This window comes from Gastrolobium bilobum, unplaced genomic scaffold, assembly GCF_033153095.1.
Source record: "Gastrolobium bilobum isolate Gb01-03AN ecotype WA unplaced genomic scaffold, APGP_CSIRO_Gbil_v1 utg1221, whole genome shotgun sequence".
Classification (NCBI taxonomy): Eukaryota; Viridiplantae; Streptophyta; class Magnoliopsida; order Fabales; family Fabaceae; genus Gastrolobium; species Gastrolobium bilobum.
The window spans coordinates 1,042,831-1,062,892 of NW_026897257.1; the positions used below are offsets into that span (position 1 = coordinate 1,042,831).

At 34.1% G+C, this 20,062-nt stretch overlaps 3 protein-coding genes across 3 annotated transcripts; 1 reads left to right on the forward strand and 2 right to left on the reverse strand.

Annotated features, from left to right (window-relative positions):
- The first annotated feature begins 212 nt into the window (after positions 1–212).
- LOC133305521 (pathogenesis-related homeodomain protein-like) lies at positions 213–6,360 on the forward strand. The gene is made up of 11 exons (XM_061505766.1): positions 213–432; positions 1,154–1,656; positions 2,762–2,921; positions 3,142–3,265; positions 3,364–3,476; positions 3,725–4,063; positions 4,470–4,703; positions 4,825–4,914; positions 5,100–5,150; positions 5,585–5,824; positions 6,069–6,360. Exons 2-11 carry the CDS (start codon positions 1,172–1,174, stop codon positions 6,330–6,332), a joined length of 2,100 nt encoding a protein of 699 aa, XP_061361750.1. The 5' UTR covers positions 213–432; positions 1,154–1,171; the 3' UTR covers positions 6,333–6,360.
- Positions 6,361–7,115: 755 nt separating this feature from the next.
- Positions 7,116–11,940, reverse strand: LOC133305500 (tRNA-specific adenosine deaminase TAD2). The gene is made up of 8 exons (XM_061505738.1): positions 11,627–11,940; positions 11,128–11,165; positions 10,027–10,093; positions 8,681–8,840; positions 8,485–8,581; positions 8,167–8,267; positions 7,876–7,935; positions 7,116–7,752 (listed from the first exon to the last, which is right to left on the reverse strand). The coding sequence occupies exons 1-7, from the start codon at positions 11,825–11,827 to the stop codon at positions 7,898–7,900; spliced, it is 702 nt and encodes a 233-aa protein (XP_061361722.1). The 5' UTR covers positions 11,828–11,940; the 3' UTR covers positions 7,116–7,752; positions 7,876–7,897.
- Positions 11,941–15,588: 3,648 nt separating this feature from the next.
- On the reverse strand, positions 15,589–19,521 carry LOC133305334 (protein CHLOROPLAST IMPORT APPARATUS 2). Its single transcript, XM_061505520.1, has 3 exons — positions 17,819–19,521; positions 16,723–16,878; positions 15,589–15,971 (listed from the first exon to the last, which is right to left on the reverse strand). The coding sequence occupies exons 1-3, from the start codon at positions 18,773–18,775 to the stop codon at positions 15,924–15,926; spliced, it is 1,161 nt and encodes a 386-aa protein (XP_061361504.1). The 5' UTR covers positions 18,776–19,521; the 3' UTR covers positions 15,589–15,923.
- Between the last annotated feature and the right edge of the window lie 541 nt (positions 19,522–20,062).

Sequence of the window (20,062 nt, forward strand, 5' to 3'; positions counted from 1 at the left end):
TCACCTTTGGCTGCGCAAAACATTCAATATATGAATATACAACCACAACATTAGCAACAACATATAATTCAGCAATAGCAAAGCAGTTTCTTTGTTTTTTTATTTTTGTTTTTGTTTATGACACAAACTTTATGCCACAATTACAGTGAGAACAAACACACAATAAAAGAAAAAAAGAGATTTTTTTTTCATAGTACATGGGAAGACAAGAAGAAGCTGAACGTTGGTGGCGCTTGGGGAATACGAGGTGAGCCGTTGGGGGAGAATGGTCGATCAACATTGGGAAGCTGAGACCCAATTTCAATTTCAAATCAAAGTTCGCTTATTTAATCATTCCCACTCATGCACTATCACCATGTTATGTTTTTGAGAGATATAGCTTCAGTGCTATAGAAAGTTCTGATCTTTCACGATATTCCTCTTCCATTACAGGTTAGTTTTTCTTTATTCGCCTTAACCTCATGTGGGGTGTCATTTGTTTTAACGAGGAACTTGTGGGGTTTTAACATCTGGATTCAAGTCAAGGTCTTGGCATCATGTCATGGCCTTTTTATTTTATTTTTTAACCTTTTTTTTTTTGGGGTATGTTTTCTTCGGATAATAAGTTTGTTTTTCCTTGATTGAATCGTGGTTCAGAAAGACTAATGAAACTGATTGTTACTTATTTGCAATCCTATGGCCTTTGAAGTGATCGGGGTCTTTAAACATCATACCTCAACTTTTCCTTTTTACTCAATAAATTCATCAAGTAATTCTTGATGCAATGTTCTTCGTGGTCTTTCTACGAGTACTGTCCATGTAATGCTCAACTGTTTTGCCAATTCATCTTGTGCTGAAATATTTGGCACTGTTACATCTGACTTTTGGTGAACTGTTCCACCCTACTTTGATCTCAAGTATTTGATCAATTGTACTGCTCATATTTTTTACTAGTCAGCATCATTCTTCTCTGTACATTATAAAGGTTATTGTGTAATTGTATTTTTACAATGGATCACAAGCTACATTAATCTGCATTTCTAAGTGCAATTTCTGTCCAATCAGTGGCTTTCTTTGTACAAAATATGTGATTGTGCAGGAATGGTTTAATCTAGATTATCACTTTACAAGTAATTCTAATGTCACTCTATCCATATTATGCCTAAATTATCAGGGTTCATAACAAGTTAATATGCGGGATAGCAAGAAGAAGTTAGGAAATGGAGAATCTAAAAAATCCGGTTACTCGAAGGCACGCACAAAGTTCCAAGGGAAGAAGCATAAATCGGAATCAAAATCTCACACACACAGTGTTGGCACTAACATATCAAGGAAAAGAGCTACTGACTGTACCCTCAAGGGGCCACGCAAGGATTCTTCTAATAAGAAATCTAGAACTGGACAAAATTTTCAACAAACTGACAGAAAATCCTCACAGAAGCCATTGTCAAAGCTACAAGGCAAAAAAGTTTCTCTTAGTTCTAGGAAAGAAGGGAAAGTTGTTGATGGGGAGGTAAAGCTTCAAAAGAGAAAGAGAAAGAAGAAAAGACAAAGGAATAACGTGGATCTTGATGATGCTTCACGCCTGCAGAGGAGAACAAGGTACCTTTTAATCAAAATGAAGCTAGAGCAGAACCTAATTGATGCTTACTCTGGAGAGGGTTGGAAAGGTCAGAGGTACAGGAAAAATTTTCCTTTAGCTTTTCTTTTTTAAATTTTTGGTATATAATATGCATATCTTACCTTTTAATCGAGTAAGGAGCTGTTACCTTTTAATTGATTTTTGTTATTATTATTAACATTATTCATATTATAAGGAGAAAGAACATGCTTTATGTCACTTGAAATTTTTCTTGTATTTCATTCAAAGCATTTATAGGTATCAAGGTATGTAATTGGTTGGTTTTTTGAGTAATACATGATTATAGGTTGTTCACATTTGCTGATAGCAGGAATTTTCATATATTCTTTTAAGTTATATATTCCATTAAAAGCTTAGTATGGATACACTATATGCATCTTTCCTATCAATATAAACATGAAATAGGAAAAACAAAAACAATCATAATCAACATTGCAACGGAAATTTAAGTTGGACCTGTGTGTTTGTTGTGGATCATTTCCTCACTACAATAAAAAGAGGAATTTTAGATATTCTAATTTGTTCTATTACTTCTGTAGTCTTTAAGCCAATAATGTAATGTATCATTTCCATGTCTCAATGTCTAAAAAGTACAAAAAGAAAACAATCATAAAGACATAAGCACATATTTTTAGCAAGAATCTTTGCAAATAAGATGAAAGTAATTTAAGAATAAAAAAATTGATTTAAGATTCGATCTTCTTTATTGGACATACATTTCTACACTCACTAACTTTTTTGTAGAAGAAATATGGTCTGTACTTGAACATGAGACACCTCTTACTTGGGGTAGGGAAGAGAAGAGAGACAATATGAAAGACCAACTCTTCTTTTTCATATTGACTATACTTTTTATAATTATTATTATGTTATAATTATTTGCTTACCCCAACTAGTTTGGGTTAAAGGTGTTGTTGATGTTATAATTGTTTGCTTGATGAGTGATTATAAAATTGGAATAGTTTAGTTTCTCTAAATGCGTGACCTTTTTTCATGGAAAATAGCACGCAGAAATGCAGTATGATCTCATCTGAAAATAATTATTAGCTATTTTGGCCCAAAACTTTCCCTTGACAAATAGCATAATAGCATTGTGGCTCATCATTTTCTTTTTTGCTTTGATGGAAATGTATATCACAGTCGCGAAAAGATTAGGCCAGAGAAGGAGCTACAAAGAGCGCGAAAGCAGATTTTAAAATATAAACTGAGTATTCGGGATGCTATTCGCCAGTTGGATTCTCTTAGTTCGCTGAGTAGCATTCCTGTGATTGCTCCAGATGGGTCTGTTAACCATGAACATGTGAGCAAGTATCAACACTGTGAATACTTCATTGTATTATGTTAAATCTTTCTGCATTGTTTCCAGTTCAAGACTTGTGAGCCTGTTTAACATCTTATTTTATTTTGTTAATGGGGAGCCATTCATCATGCATTTTCTCAAGTTTAGTTAAGCCGTATGGAAGTGATAAATCTCACCATTTTAACAACTGTATATTCATTTTTCTAACTTCTACATCTAGGTATTCTGTGCAAAGTGCAAGTTGCGTGAATCTCTTCCAGATAATGATATAATACTCTGTCATGGTACATGCAACTGTGCTTTTCATCAAGAATGTCTTGATCCTCCTTTAGACACTGAAAATAGTGAGTTCCCAAAGTTGCTCATCAAATTTATCGGTATTTTGCAACCTCCTGTGTGCTGACTTCATTAAATGAATGAATCGTTTAATTATACATTGCAGTTCCTCATGGAGACCACGGCTGGTTTTGTAAATTTTGTGAGTGTAAGATGGAAATACTGGAGGCAATGAATGCCCATCTTGGAACTCACTTTTCCTTGCACAGTACTTGGCAGGTTTTTAGTCCTAATAACCTCTTACACCATCTAGTTTTTAGTTTTCTTCTCTCTCTCTCTTGATCAACAGTTTAGAATTTTATAAAATACAAGCACCTGTATAACAAATCATATATATCTATGTATGTACACCCTTGATTTTCTCATCTCTTGACTTTACTATCTAAAGTACTTTCCTCACTTAAGAAAACCCCAAATCCATGTTCCCTATTGGTTCAACTAATAATGCCTTTCTTCCATAAATTAAGGATGTATTCAAAGAAGAGGCTGCTATACCTGATGGTGATACTGGATTACTGAATCCTGAAGAAGAATGGCCATCAGATGATTCTGAAGATGATGATTATAATCCAGAGAGGGGAGAAGACAGCCACAATATCAACACAAAAGGAACTGATGATAATGCATCTGATGATTTAAGCAGTTCTACCAGTCTGTGTTCTTCCGATGGTGAATGTTCTCCAGTATATGAAGGTGTCAACCATGAATATTGTTCTGTCAATAGCAGCATAGATTCTGATGAATCTGAGGAAAAAGCATGTGGCCGCAGGCAGCGAAAAGCCGTTGACTACAAGAAACTTTATGATGTAAGTATATAAAAGTTGTCATTCAGAAAATGAAATTAAAGTCCTCAATGTTTAAATTTACAACTTCATTGGTGGTATGGAAGTTACAAGCTCCTGACACAATGTTGGTAGCTTAAAATTTAAGGCCTTCATTTTACCAGTCTTTTTACAGACACAAAATGTTGCTGTATCACATTGGAAAGATTATCCTGGTTTTTCTTAATGAATTGGGTTGGAAAATATTTATGTGTCTCCTTTGTAGGCTTTAGGGTATTGATTTAAAAATGAATTGCAATTAGATGTGGATGGACAATTATTGCAAATGGAAATATTATAAAAAGTAGAATTCTCTATTTTTCTTGCTATTTTTATTTGAAGGATGACTTGGATCATGCAAAAGAAGTTTCATTTGAGTTCATCCTTTCAGGAAATGTTTGGGAAGGATGCTCCTGCATATGAACAGATGAGTGAAGATGAGGACTGGGGTCCTGGCAAAAGTAAGCGAAGAGAAAAGGAGTCTGATGCTGTGAATACTCTTATGACTTTGCATGAAAGTAAAAATAAATATCCCAATAAGGAGCACAGCGACAGGACAAGAAAGGATTCTTCGGGCATAAATATCAAAAGGTCTTGTCATAGGATTCCACGTGATGCAGTTGAGGTAGTACTTGAAATGTTATTTTTCTTTATTGCCCCCTCTCAATTCCAGTTGAGAACACATATATAAAGAGTTGCATTTGCACTAATATATGTCCCTTTCATTTTCTTTTGAAATGATCCAGAAGCTTCGCCAAGTTTTTGCTGAGAATGAACTTCCTCCAAGATCTATGAAGGAGGATCTTTCAAAAGAGTTGGGACTTGATATTGAGAAGGTTATGACTTCTCCAACTGCATCTTCTTTCTATCTTCATCTGATTTACCTATGAATTTGTATTTGCTTTTGGTGCTGATTACATTGGTCCCTGTAGTTATTCCAATTACTTGAAGTCTTTTTTCATGTATAGCAACTCTTTATCCGTTCAAATTTCCAGTTACTATCTTGTGTTATAAAATGCAGGTCAGCAAATGGTTCAAAAATGCACGTTACATAGCACTTAAAACCAGAAAGGTTAGCTTTACTTCTATATTCTGCTCTGTTCTGTTCCAGTTTATGCAAGTAATATTTTGTCTTCCGATCTGTTTATCAACGTTTGATTCTTATTTTTATCAGATATTCTGCCATGTGCTTAGCTCTTTGCATAACTATCATCCCTTCTAGATATCATCTAGTTGTTTATAGAACAGAAATAGTGATCAAATATCGCTTTCTCTGCTTAAAATTAATATTGTACAGATGCATTGGTCAAACTTTGATTTGAATAGTTGTATAAGCACTCCTGAATTCTTCGCAATATCTCTCAAGTTGTTCTTATAAGAATTTCTTCAATAGCTGTGTACTTCTACTACTTGTAAAAGTTATCCTATAATAAAACGTCCTTTATGTGTCACATTCAGAAATTGTCTACTTTTGTAAAAACTCTAATTTGAGTGGATTCTGTTCAGTTGCATGCAGAAGGAGAAGACCAGCTTCAGAGTATTATCACTTCTAGGAAGAACTCTACATTACAAAATCCGGAGAAAGCTAATATTTTGAAATCAAATACCTCAAAAATTACTACGACCCATTCCCAGAAGAATGTTAGAAATGTCACTGGTAGAAAGAAAAGAAAGTCACCTAGCAGTCCTTTCAAGGAAAGACAACCAGAAATACCTCCACCTCATCCAATAGAAAATGGAAACAAGGTGCTTTTCTACTAAATGTCATGTCATGTTCTGTATGCATTGTGTGCTTAAGAAGTAACACTGCTATATGAAAGCAGCTAGCAAGGCAAATAACGGTTTCAAAGACAGCATTTTCTAGCAATACACTTGAGGAAGTGTGGCCATGTTGTTTGCAGTTTTATTAATTGTTGCACTTGTAATTCTTTCGGATTAGAAAGGACCACAATTAGCAAGTTTTTTCACCTTTTTTTTTTTCTGTTTTCAGGACTTTATGGAGATGAGTGATGATGTGAGCTTGAAGAAGTTGTTGAAAGAAAGAAAGAGGAGGGTAAATTTTACATTTGAAGGAAACTCTCAAGCGGCAGAGTTGGAATTTGAAAGACTTAGCAAATTGAAGATTAAACTAGATAGCATGAAACAGAAATTAACTGGAATTCAAAATTACAGAGTAAAGGGTTTAGATATACCCCATTCGAATGAACCATCTATTATTTATGTACCCACAGCTGTATTAAAGGAAAAGGTTTGATTATAACTCTTTTTTTAGGAAACATTTGCACTGCAGGGTAATACATGATTGGTTTTTAGTCTGATGTTACTGCATCACTTTGTATGATGTAAAAGAAGCAACTGTTTTGAAGTTAGCAATATTAAAACTTGCTTCCTAGGAGAAACTAATACATACTTCGACACTTTAAATTATAGGCATAGCTCTCATATCAGCTGCATAGTAAGTGTAAATTAAAAATTATAACGACAAAGATAATATCGGCTTACACAAAGTTACCTTCACTTTGAAGGGGTTACTTCGTTTTCTTTTTGTAATTATTACATAGGCATATATTTGACTCTGAAGAGGTGAAACTATATAGTTCGGGTGATGTCAGTGAAGAGTATAACTTTTGAACACAACTGCTAAATTTAATGTAGATCGTATAGAAAAATATTGATATGACCTTTCAATAATTCTGAAATAAATCTACCGTCAATATTTTGAAACTTGATCTTCCTCATCTAAATTTTGTCTATATTCATGTTACTTTTAAGGTCGAGCTTCATTTACCAAGACTTAAATTGCATGAGAACCTTAACACCTTCATTTACCAATACCTTTATTTCTGGATCAACATGTTGCATCATAAAAAGGATAAGCCTAGAAAGCTGTCGTACGTGGAGATACAAGACACTACAAAGCAATTCGGGGCTGAGTTTTTAGTAGTTTATTCATCAAATTTAATTAGAAGCCACCAATCATATTTAAACCCCTACATTACACAAATTCATTTCCAAAAGTAAGAAGCAAGTTTGGTCCACAAAATGAACAAAGCTGAGTGTTTAGTAATTAAGAAAGTGTCCTGCTTACACCTCATGCAGACATGGAAGCACCCATTGAAGAACACACGCCAGCAACTTCGCATGCAGAGGAGTGTAGAGGTTACGCAGTTAGCTTATCAGTCTTTTTCTATTAAAGCTAGAAGCACTGCTAGACTACACATGAACACAGCATGTGCATATTGTAACTCTTGAAGTTTTTATAATATTCATATTCATATTGGAAGCCACCATACATAGTCACCAGCTGCATTTAACATCAACCACACACCTCGACTGCCACAATTAACTTAAAAGTCTTTGTTATCTATTTTCTCCATTTTCAGAGTTTGAAGTGGCGACTTCTGATTAAGGGAACAAATTACTTAGTACTTGAACCAATTGTTATTGATACAATACCAGCTTTTAAATCATAAAAAAAGTTGATTTTGCAAACTGGTAAGCCTTGTCTTGGACATCCAATACCAGCTTGTGCGCTCACAGACAATGCTATGGTAGCACAGAATTCCAGGTCATGTGCATTGTCTGCGATTTGCATGCAGCGGGAAGATAACTGTAATCATGCATATCGGGCAGATAGCCATATCATGCATGTGGGTCGATAACCATATCAGCAACTGTCAACAGAAGACGAAAAAACAATACAAACCAGTATTAAAGAAATAATAATTTTCAGGCACAAATAATCAAAACTTATGATAACCTTGTACCCAACCAAAACACAAGTAATGAACACCAACCTAGTGATACACAAATTTAACTTCATGCCTGACGTGCTACAGGCCTGTGAGGCTTTGGAGCTGGAAAAAAAAAAATTAAGACTACAATTTAATTGGGGGAAAAATATAATATCATAAAATAAAATAAAAAGTGAACAACTCGTCTCTCCCAAATCCATACTCAAACTTCTAAACCATATATCCTGAACTGGTGGTGGTATTATTGCAACGGCTTATATGGACAAAATGGCAACAATATCTAAAAGCTTTCGAAGGTACTGCCTGTTAGTAAGAATAGTTAAAATAACTTACCATTGGGATTTCCCTGCTCATAGAATGTTCGCAGGAGAACAACAGCTTCTGATGCCATTATACCTCCAGCACATTTGAAACCCTTACCAGGAGGAACTTCACTGTTAATTAGAAGAAAAAAAGGAATCACCTAATTACATACATTAGTGAATGTAGTGGAAACATATAAGAACGTCCACTCAACAGAACAGGAGATGTAATAAAATTTGTTCTAAAAAAGTTAAAAAAAAAAATAGTAGTAACTGACATGCACACAACAAAAGTTAAGAACAGAGCTATAGAAAGCTTGCATAGATGTTGCTGAGTTAAAAGACGAACTTATTCAGTGACATAGTGTTACTTAAATGCAACGACAGAATTGATCCACATCCTCCAAATTTATCATTTGAACAGCCATAAAATACTTCCTTTATACCTGAGATAATACACAAACAAATGGTTTAAAAGGGACAACATAAATAGTGTGAGAGTTATAAGTTATAGATAGAACAATCAAAGACTTGAAGGAGCATACCTAAAATTGATAAAGCAGATGCACACATTATGCATGGTTCACAGGTAACATAAAGACTGCAGTTAGAGAATTTTTCAGCAACTTCAGACATAGAAAGTCCATTTTTCTGCCACTGCTCTAGAAGCACATCAATAGCTTCCATTTCTGCATGCCTTGTAGCCTGTAAAAAATGATTTATCAATAAAGAAAGAAATCCATGGATGAAAAAAAATAAAATAAAGATAACAGTAATGAAGACAAGCATTGTATAAAGCTTTAATGAAATATATAATAACTATTACTGCCCAAGTCCTGTAAAAGAATAGAAATTTTTTATTAATCGCGACAAAATAGATGACAAAGATTTGACTAAATAATCAGATCCTTTTTCTTTTCTATGTAAAATGGAACACACGGCCAATATCATAAACGAAATATTTAACTAAGAGCCACATACAGGGCTGTCAAGAAATGGTTAACTACCGAGGCCAAAGTGAAAACAAATATTAACAAGTTGTGTGATCACTCAACTTATCATCATCATCAACATCAACATCACCTTTATCCCAAACTAGTTGGGATCAGTGTGCGATCACTCAAATAAGGCCATAAAACCAATAACGGGGTGCAAAAAGAACATATGCAAATGCCTTGCACATTGAAACTCGGTATCACCAGAAGCAATTCAAATTAATGTTTAAACTTTTTCAAATTTCCACATTTTCTAGATGTTTTGTCACTTGAAGAGCAAACAGTATGTTCATTAGAAACTAATATTTTAATGGCTTTTTAAGGCCATACTAAGATTAAATCAGTTTTCCCTACAGAGCATTTTTAAGTATAACAACAAATGTTTAATTATTATAAATATTCTGCGACAAATTCTCAGTAAAGTATTCAATATGAGGAAGTTCAGTTAATAAAAAATTTAGTCTATTGTGTACTGAGGCTTATGACTGAAGGTTCATATTTCTCATTTTTCTGTATAAGTTCTCTTTTGCATGTTACCATTCACAAAGGTTGTGTTGATAGCCACTGAATACTTCTTTAAACTAGCTTATTTCTTCATGCTATAACAAATAATACATCATCATTACTCTCATATCACTACAAAACTTTAAAACTACCACTTGCAATTCAGTTCCAATTTATACCATGAAAAAATGTATGCTAATGCCTACATCCTAGAACAATAAAGTTAAAGAACCCAAATTTCACATATGAAGGTTTTGGCAGACAACCATAAAATTCAGAAATAATTCACAGTTCCAAACAACAAATAGATTATCAAAGGAGCTGCTAAATATAAAACTAAGAATAGAAGATAACATCATTAAAACAGAAAAATAGGTCATTGATCAAATTACATTTCTTGTCTCAGTAGTTCGATTCCTGCCTGAGGCTATAACCTTCCCATCCTCAACAATTACACAGCTGGCAACAGATATCACGATTTACATAAATACAGTAAGCCAAAGCAATAATACTCCAATGAAGAGACAGACACAGTTTCTCCAATCTATTCATTGCAGTACAGTCAAGATGATGAATGAGCAAAAATTCATTTCAACCAGTACGACACTCAACAAATGACAGGAAGAATACCAGTAATTACAATTTAATATGGAATGTGCCTTTGTCTCATGGTTACACCATGTTAAAGGACAAAGCATAAGCCATTAAGTCATAATTAGTAAATAAATTAATCTCTGACTATGCATGCAAATCTAATCTCTGATGCCGTTATCTCAATTCTTTCCCTAACTTCTCTTTGCAACAAAGGACTAAAGACATAGGGTACTCCCATCCAAACACTGCAATTTAGTTTTTGTTCCATGAAATGCCATTGATATCAAAATGACTTTAGCAATGCAAATGATAGACTTTTTGGTTTAATGACCGTTGCAAAACGGTTAGTGTTGTCGCTAGATTCATGTAATTGGCTTCTTGCAAATACAGGGTAACACCCTTCTTAGGATCGTATGCACAGCGGGAGCTTTATAGCACCAGGTTACCCTTTTAGTATTGTCATAAGTCCCAAATCCACTAAAAAGTTCTACAACTTCTTATAACATCCTCTTTTGTCGTGATTTCAACATGCTTATAGTCATCATAGCACCCAAATCCATTTAGCCAATACAGTCCAGTGCACTTCTTTATAAATATTTAGGATACAAGGAGGATAAAGTCATCTTCTTTAACATTAAATCAGTACCAACCTCTTCCTTCTTCCTCACCCATTACATCCTTAAATGCCAAAATATTCTCTGGTTTCAAACATCTAATGGCATGTCTAATTACCATAGAATAGAATGCATTTCCCTTCCTAATGCAAACATCTAGCACCATTGATCGATGTTGATGCTGGCCAATAAACTCACCTAAGACTTTCAAATCCTAACAACTTATTCAATCAACCACAAGTTATGCTTACAATAGTATTTAAGTATTATGAAAAGGTAACTTACCCAACAGGAACTTCAAGGGCATCCAAAGCTAACTTTGCCTGTCACATAAAATAGAACAGTAACAAAAAAACAAAAGGAATTCAATTCTATAAAATCAAAAAGGGCAAGAATACACATGTGAACCTAGACTGCATGGTCCATGCAATGAAAGCACAATCAACATATAGCAGCAAAAGAGTGGAGATAAATTGTCAGTTTCAATGCAACTACTGCTGTCAGAAAGATGGCATGCATGCAATTTTTCCACTCAAACCTAGCACCAACTTCCATTATTTCCAATTTGATGAGTTGGAAAGATAAAAATGTTAAAAGAAAACAAAGAAGCAACTATATAACACATTGTTAATTTCTGAAGAAAAAAAACATTAATGGAGTTTTTTTTTTTTTTTTTTGGTAATTATCCTTAACGGAGTTTAATACCTGTGAAAAGCACACAACCAAACCAGATGCATACATGTGAATATGAATGGTGCAGATATAGAGGTCTTAGAAGCACTACCTGCTGTATTGCAAGTTCCATTAAACAGTGACCTTGCCAACCGGGCCATCTCTTTTCGGTGATGGCAGCGCCTTCTGATTCGGGTTCTTCGGTTGACGGTATGGCGTCGTCAACAGTTTCCTCTGTGACGGCTGCGCCGCCGGCATTATCCGATGCAAGTGATTGTGAAGAGCCGTTCTGGATTGGCTCCACAGTGGCCATAGGCGAGTTACAGGTCAAGCTTAGGTCTTTGTAGAAAATCGAATGGAAGAAAAGGGTTTATGGAAAGAGGTGCTCGCAAGTCGCAAGGCCTGTTTGGTGTGATTGAAAATATTGGCTAGTTTTTCTGATTTTTTCAATAAATAAAGTATATGAAATTCGTTCTTTTTTTATTTTGTTCTAACTGGACTAGCAGTAAAGTCGGGAATTGAATCTTCTATGTTAAGATAAAAAATAAACATGTTTTATAAAAGTTATTTTTGTAGAAAAATGATTGTGCAATGTTATAGAGATTCGTTTTGCGTGCCGTAATTTTTTTTTCTTTTTTTTCTTCAAAAAGTGTGGCCCGCACAAAATATTGTGTGTAGAAAAATTTGTTGTGTCATGTTAAATGACAAATGCAAATCTCAAAATAAAATACTGGTAATTTTGAAGAACATTGAACAGGAAATTTTCATTAAACAGAAGACCGTTAACAGCACTTTTAAAATTTGAAAGTTACTAATCTCGTGTTGCTTGATATAGTTCTTTCATATGTGAGATAAATATGTGGGGTTCACGCTTTAAAACAAAAAAAAACAAAAAAAAAAAAAACTGATACAAAATTTGACAAGTATATAACATAAAATATTTATCTCAAATGACATAAGAAAAAAAATTTCCTTAAAATTTATACGATAAAGATATAACACGCAATAAAATTTGGGAAAAAGAAATATATAGAAAAGTTTTTAGGTTATGTTATAGAGATAGAAATTCAAAAATCAAAAAAAATTTAAAAAATATGGATCCCACAATATCTATCTCTATAACATAACCTAAATATTTTCTTACAACATTATACTTTTATTTTTCATAAAATTATTCATGAATAAGATCGAAATACTTTTATTTGGACCAAGATGAATTTTGGATTATTATTTTTTAAGGTCTTCATCTCGCAAAGCACATTTTGATCCTTGAAATAAAATATGTAGATATGATTATATAGTACCTATTCGAACCAAGATTACATTGTAGCATCTTACTTGTTCTGATACAAGTGTCGTAACACTTAAACAGTTTTTCTAATATTTAGAAGTTAGTCATTTTTTGATTTAAATAAGAAAGCTTCTTGTTGCGTTTGCTCTGTAAAATAATAAGGTCATGTCTGTTTTTTATTGATATACATCTGATAGAAATTATTTTAGGCATATAGGGACCTAAGATAAAAGGGAAAAGTGTGTGTCATTTTAAAGAATGTAAAGTTGTGTCATTTTAAGAGAGAGAAAGAGATAGATAAAGAAAGAGAGAGCGAGTTGAAAAAAAAAATAAAGATATAGGTCCTACCTCGTTGTGAGAGTGAAAAGATATAAGTTGTATCATTTAAAAGGATAAATATTTTTTACAAGATAAAATTAATAAAATTGTTATAGTTGTGTAACTGTTGTTATTCGAATTGTACTTATAAATAGATTTAGAAAAATTTGGAAACACTTTATTTACCCTCCCTCTAGATATTCTCCTGCATTCTCGTGTAAATAAGCCTCTTATCCAACAAAGTTTGCCAAATTGAAACTGTAGAATAAGAGTTTTAGTTAGGTTCCCCCGCCCGTACATCCCTATTTTATTTTTTAGGTTGAAAGTATATTCTTCCCCGAAAGAGTAAATGTAAAAGTGGTTTAAGACAAAAAAAAAAAAAAATGGATATATAATGGTTTGGTAAATAATTGGTTTAGAAAATAAAATATAATTTAATATAAAACAGATTTTTAGAAATAAATTTTTTAAATATGGATCAGTTTGGTTATGCATTAGTTTGGATTTTTTGGTATTTTGAACATCTCATTTAGGGAAAAATTTATTACGATATAGGTACACCACTTATTCAGTGATCCCTTTTTCATAAATGAAAAAAATTATTCTATATTTATCCCTCCTTTTTTGGTTTTCTCCTCACAATCTTTTTCATTTTTTTATTTTGAGAAGGGGCTACCATAGTACCATACTCCATGCCTATCAAAAAAACATCTCCCCAATTAGATGGATTCAAAACAGTTGCTCTGCTAGACTAATCACGAAACCATGAACCGATTATAATATTAAAAAAAAAGCCAACAGTTGCTCCTGGCTCCCCAATATTAGGCTTTTGTGATGTACTCTGTTAGCGAGGCACGACGGGTTGAGGTGCTCGTGATGTGGGCCTTGTTTACCGAATTACAAAGATGTGTTGTCCTCGTAACCTTGCATGTTAGGGGGATACTAACCAAAATGTCATTGTTCACCAACTTTTTTACCTAAATGACACGCGAACAGTGTTATTTCCCAATCTGCCACGGGGGCAAGTTCGCTTCTGACACAAGCGACATCGGTTTGCTGACGTGTCACATTTTTAGTGGATAACAAGTATTAAATTTAAAAAAAAAATTCAAAAAAACATGGAACTTGATTAAAATATTGTTGAAACCAAGGTCGCCCGTGTCAGAAGCGAACTCTGACACCACAGGAAGCTGACACATCAGCAAACTGAGGTCGCTTGTGTCAGAAGCGAACTTGCCCCGTGGCAGATTGGAAAATAACACTGTTCGCGTGGCATTTAGGTAAAAAAGTTGGTGAACAGTGACACAATGGTCACTGTTCCCATGTTAGGTGAGTTATGGTGAACGAGCTTCTGGCCTGGTGAATATTTCCTAGCCTACTTGCTTGTCCCTGGTTGGAACTTGGAACTTGTCCAAAGTCCAAACCGTGCTTGGTTTTGGAGTTTGGTGGTGGGACCGGAACGGCGCCAAATTCCTTTTATTTCGAGTTCTTGCCCGAGGCCGTTCAAAGAACTTTATATTTTGTTATCAAAAAAAAAAAAAAAGAACTTTATATTTATTTTTTACTGTTATGATTTTACACGTGTCAGGTTTTGACTGGCATTGGAAAAATCATGGACAACCTTCGCATTGTGTGTCTCTTGATGGGCTGCAACAACAGGCCTCTTACGGTACGTGTGTCCACCATAAAAGAGTTGTCGAATTTAAATATTCAATTTAGACCATACATGATGCACTAAGGTAAGGTGTGTAATTCTAAACTAAACAATTACAAAACTTAATTATTACATAATATAATAAACCAACTATACCTGGATTGACAAGGTAACACTGAGTCAGAGCAACGATGATGAAGAAAGACTTCGAAAATATAGTTCAATTGTAACTTGTAAGAACGTCTATCTAGACAGATGGCTAGCTCAACGGTTAAGTTGATTTCTTTTTACCTTGTATTGCTTTATGTCAAATCATCGTTGTCACATTAAGTAACATTGTAAACTTGTGTTGACACAGATTTTTTTATTTTTTTAAAAAAAAAAAAAAAAATCAAAGCAGCGACGGAGTAGCAGCATTAAACACTCTCCAAATGAAATTATATTTGTAGTCAACTCAAATCGATTCATATTTATTAAAAAATTACCAAAAAGTTCAATGAGCCATTTCCCTCCCTCTTCTTAGCCTTTAATCGGGTGGAGCGAAATTTTGTAAAGTCTATTTTGAGTCTTTAATAAAAAAATATAATTTAATTAATTCTTTTTTAAGAATTAAATTGAATCTTCATTAAATTTTTAAAAGATTACATTTTTAAAGAATTTGAATTACAGAAAAATCAAAGATTGATATTTTTTTTTATAAGGAACAAAAATATAAACTATATTTTTTTATTAGGGATCAAAAGTGACTTTACTCAACTTTTTAACAAAAAAGACTGTTAAAGTGAAAAGGATGTAACAAAACTGTGCCTCATTAATATTTATGCGGTACTACCGATTCCAGCAGTATACATCTTTCCTTACAATGCAAACAGAAGAATCTCCCGGCGACCATAACGCGAAGAGAATCAAAGTTTAATAGAATCTTAAGCATATATTTTTTTACTACTTCGTTGCTTATCTCATCCAGCCTCTTTTCGTCGTTATTAGTGAAGATAGAATGAAGAACCCAAAAAGCAAAGAACAAAAGAAAGAAAAAAGAAAAAGAGAAAAAAGAAAGAAAGTAAAGGTTACAAAAATATATTTTTATTTATTTATTTATTTTAACGAAGTCCCAAAAATCACGTGCTTTACTGCTACTACATATTATCATCTGTGTGCATTCGAGCTAGGATTCAGTCTCCTAATAAATCGTCCCTGCCACAACACAAACAAGGTAGACGTGTTACCTCAAGCGTGACAAAGATAACGAAGCCATACTTTATTTGCTTAGAAAAAAACGAATAAGCTATCTTATTGATTGTAATTTTCATCTTTTTTATCTTTCCTCTTTCGTACTTTTAAGTTACTTTAAAGCTTGATATGGAATTTTCCATACAATGTCAAATTTAAGACACTTTCTTCCTTCATTATTTTAAAAAAAAATTCTCCACACTAATCCAATCGAGGCTGCTTTGTCTAACGATCATTACATTAGAAATAATATCCAATGAGGAAAACAGTGGGGCAAGATTTTCTGATGTAAGATTATGTGGTTTATTAGGCGATACAAGAATATAGACATAACAACATGTTTTAAAAAAAAAATTAAAGAGCAATATAATCAGGAAAGAATCTCAAGAGAATATATTGATAATGATCAAAAGTCCAGAACATGCGTTAGCACTTGTTAATTAAATTAAAAAAGAAAGAAAGAAAGGAAAACCTAACAAAGGAAAAAATGAAAAGCTAAACCAAACAAGAACAAGATGGATCCTCAAAAGTTGGACAAAGTGAACAACCACCAACCACCTTAATGGGGTCCACTCTCCATAACAAAAAGAAAATGTAACGCACCTCATTATCCAATTATGAATTATCATCACCATATCATAAAGCAGATTTTCCTTTTTTATTTTTTTCCTTGACATAAATCAAATTTCTTCAAGTGTCCTCAACTGAGTCGTACCTTCATTCTGGGCCGTCGATCAGCGTTGACTTTCCTGACCTGGTACCTGATCTTCTTGGAGAAGAGGCGTGTACGCCGCTTTTCTTTGTAGCGCAGCATGCTAGCTTCTCTCATCCCTCCGTTATCCCACAACAAATCGATTTGCGACAGCCGCGCCTGCCCCCCCACAATAGCAAAAAAGAAATTGTAAACTATTCAGTGCTTCTGCACCACACCCTCATACCATGCACACTATCTATTATTAAACTGTGACAAAATGATTTTTGAATAATCTCATACCGTGAACCAAAAAAAGGGGGAAAATGTCTCATAATTTTGCACCCAAAAACAAATTTTCCTAATGCAAGACAACAAATAAAAATGAACATAAAAGTCATAATAAACAAAGATTGTGTAGTTTTTTATGTGACGTTTTTAGTTCATATAAAGAAAGGGCTGAAAATGGTAGCAGACCACAAAGATGTTTTTACTTTTAACCTTTTATGGGCTAACGCACCAAAGTTGAAAAACATTAAATATTGTAAGAGAATGTTTGTTTAAAAAATTATCTTGAAAAGTAAAGTAAAGAGGAATGGGCCATGACATGCACGAAATACTTTACTATTTCGGTTTCAAAATGTGTGATTCCCATACTCCACGTGATTAAAATGCCAACCAAAGTGTATCAAAAAAAAAAAAAAAAAATTGCCAACCAGAGAGTGAAGCCGAACTCTGTTTAGTTGAGAGATAAAAATAAAATAAAATAAGAACACGTTGTTGTTGTTATTGTTATTTGAAGCGAAAACTGTATGTCATTTTAAATTAAAATGTGATATTTTTTTTTTAAAAGTAAAAATCCAGCAAAACGAGTTAATTTCACTTAAAATAATATCAAATTGTGTTATTTAAATTCACACATATTTTTTTTCCTTATTTTAATCCCACAATAATCCCTTCAACCAAACACAATTTTTTGACTTTAGTGTGGGATTAAGGTTTCAACCGAGTCCAAAAACACTGCATTGAAGGGGTCAAGGTTTCAACAAAGTAAAATAAAAAATAAAAAATAAAAATAGTTATTGAATTTTGATAGGTCGGAGGGAGATGAGAAACGTACAGTGACGTCATTTCCCGGTGCGTCGGAGGCGGGGCTGTCGTCGGCGAACGGTGACCCCCGGTCAGACCAAGCATTCCGAACCTCGTCGTAATTCAATTTCAACAGCAAACCCGGGTTCGATTTCGGCAATTCCGCGTTCTTCAACTCCACCACGTTTGGTTTCTCCACCTTCTTCTTCTTCGTCTTCTTCTTCTCCGCCGCAGGCGGCGGAGGAGGAGGAGGAGGAGGATTGTTGCTGATTTTGGGTGAGATTTGAAGGATATCAACGGCCGGGAAATTCCACCAGTTGCCGTCATCGACGTGACGGAAAGCTCTAACCGCCGTTCTCTGCAACCCGAATTTCCCGCCAAAACCCATCCATGGATGGTCATCATGAGAAGAGGCGCCATTGGAATCCAATCTCCCCATGATACTATCAATCCCCTCCTCGATTTCCTCGTCGAGAATCGATTCCGCATCGAAATCTTCTTGGCAATCATCGTCCAAATCAAGTGAATTCACCAACCTCGAGCTTATCTCCCCCGGGCTTTGGCATGGCTTCTCTTGCAGGTTCAATACTTTGGGCTCCAATGGGAAACTGGGTTTGTGTTGATGGAGAAGGAAAGAGGAGCATGAGGTGTCAAACACCCTGAAAGGCAACAGCAGTTCTGAGGAATCGTACAAATCCGTTACTTGTTTGGTGAATTTTCCCGTTGTTTTGAGGTTCTTGGTGGAGAACAGGTTTGGGTATGCAGTGGAAAGGAGTGCCGCAGCTTCATTGTAGGTTTGGTTGGGTCGCTTTCGAGGGGTTCTGGGTTTTCTTGTGGAGATTGCTAATGGGGAGTTGCTGGATTCAGAGATTGTTGAGGATGGAGAAGATGATGTATGTGAAGTTCGAGTTGAAGAAGATGGTGATTTAACAAATTCGAAATCGAACCCGTAAGTTCTTCCACCAGCTCCACTTAAACAAGAAGACATTTGTAGATTCCAATAATATATATTATATATCCAAATTTGTTGACGAATGAAGTTCTAGAAGCTGAAAGAATTGAATAGATTTGGAGTTTAACATATGCTGCTTTCTGTTTTTCTTAACTGAGAATGGCAAGGAAAAGAAGGGCTATGTAGAGAAAAGGTACAAAATAACAAAACCCTAAACCCAAAAAGTAAAGCAACAAAAGTTGTTGCTTTTTTTATTTTTTTAAAAAGAGAAAATACAAAAGAAATGAAGAAAAAGCCAAGAGCTTAAGGACTATAATAGGAAGAAGAACACACCAGAATCATGAAAAAGTTCTGCGACTTCCCATTGATTGTATCAATTCAGCGAAAAAGTCTAGAGTCTAAATAAAGCATAACTCTATAAACGCAGCATTCCAAAAGACCCAAAAAAAAGAAATAGAAATTGTTATTATCGAATAAATACTAAGTACTGTGGATAAAGAAAAGTTGGCCAATGGAGGAATTTGAAGATTCGGAAAGCTGAGTGGTATTAAATTCAGTAACTGAGATGCAGAAAGAGAGAGAGGGTCACGAGGGGAAGCAGATAAAAGGGAAAGAAAGACCCGTTGGGGTGTCAGTACATATAGGCAATTGGCAAGTCCACCGACTTTGTCACTTGCTCGAAGAGAGAGAGAGAGAGAGAGAGGTATTTGAGAGTCACGCTTACAGTGGGAGGGGAGGGGAGTGGAGTGGAGGAGATGAGAACGAAGGAAGAGACAGTGCTCGCTTTCTCTGCTGTGCCGAATGTGGGACCATTCGCACAAAGCTCTAGTAGTTTTCTCAGTTCCTCTTTTACCTCTTCAATTATTTTAACTTGTTATTTTACTATAATATCCTTCTACCTCTTTGAGTTTTTTTTTTTTTTTTTTGAGTTACAGGAATCAAACACTTACGTTGATACTACCGAATACAACACGATACGATATTTAATAATATTAATTTAAAAAAAAAATTAGATTTTATTATGTTATATTTAATATTTAATAATTTAACAAAAAAATAAAATTAAACTTATAATACCAATTAATTTTATAAAAAAATATAAGATATCCTAAATATTTATATTAACCTCAATAAAATTATAATCGTAATCTAACGAATCTAATAGTTAAAATTAAAAATATTATACAATATAATTTTTGAATTTTTTTAAGTCTCAGCAATATATGTTGGAGTGTCAAAAAAATATCAAAATATCAGCGAGTGTCACAAAGTGTCAAATACGATGCAATTAAGGTTTTTAAAATATCGATTCTTTGTAGTCGA

Coding starts and splice junctions, on each gene's coding strand:
- LOC133305334 (XM_061505520.1), bottom strand. CDS start 18,775: ATGTCTTCTTGTTTAAGTGGAGCTGGTGGAAGAACTTACGGGTTCGAT. Junction 16,879..17,818: donor CACCGGGAAATGACGTCACT/GTACGTTTCTCA, acceptor GTGGGGGGGCAG/GCGCGGCTGTCGCAAATCGA. Junction 15,972..16,722: donor ATCGACGGCCCAGAATGAAG/GTACGACTCAGT, acceptor GTGTTGTGGCAG/GGACGATTTATTAGGAGACT.
- LOC133305521 (XM_061505766.1), top strand. CDS start 1,172: ATGCGGGATAGCAAGAAGAAGTTAGGAAATGGAGAATCTAAAAAATCC. Junction 1,657..2,761: donor GAGGGTTGGAAAGGTCAGAG/GTACAGGAAAAA, acceptor TGTATATCACAG/TCGCGAAAAGATTAGGCCAG. Junction 5,151..5,584: donor TAGCACTTAAAACCAGAAAG/GTTAGCTTTACT, acceptor GATTCTGTTCAG/TTGCATGCAGAAGGAGAAGA.
- LOC133305500 (XM_061505738.1), bottom strand. CDS start 11,827: ATGGCCACTGTGGAGCCAATCCAGAACGGCTCTTCACAATCACTTGCA. Junction 10,094..11,127: donor GCCCTTGAAGTTCCTGTTGG/GTAAGTTACCTT, acceptor ATCTGTTGCCAG/CTGTGTAATTGTTGAGGATG. Junction 8,841..10,026: donor GAACTACTGAGACAAGAAAT/GTAATTTGATCA, acceptor CATTTTTTACAG/GCTACAAGGCATGCAGAAAT.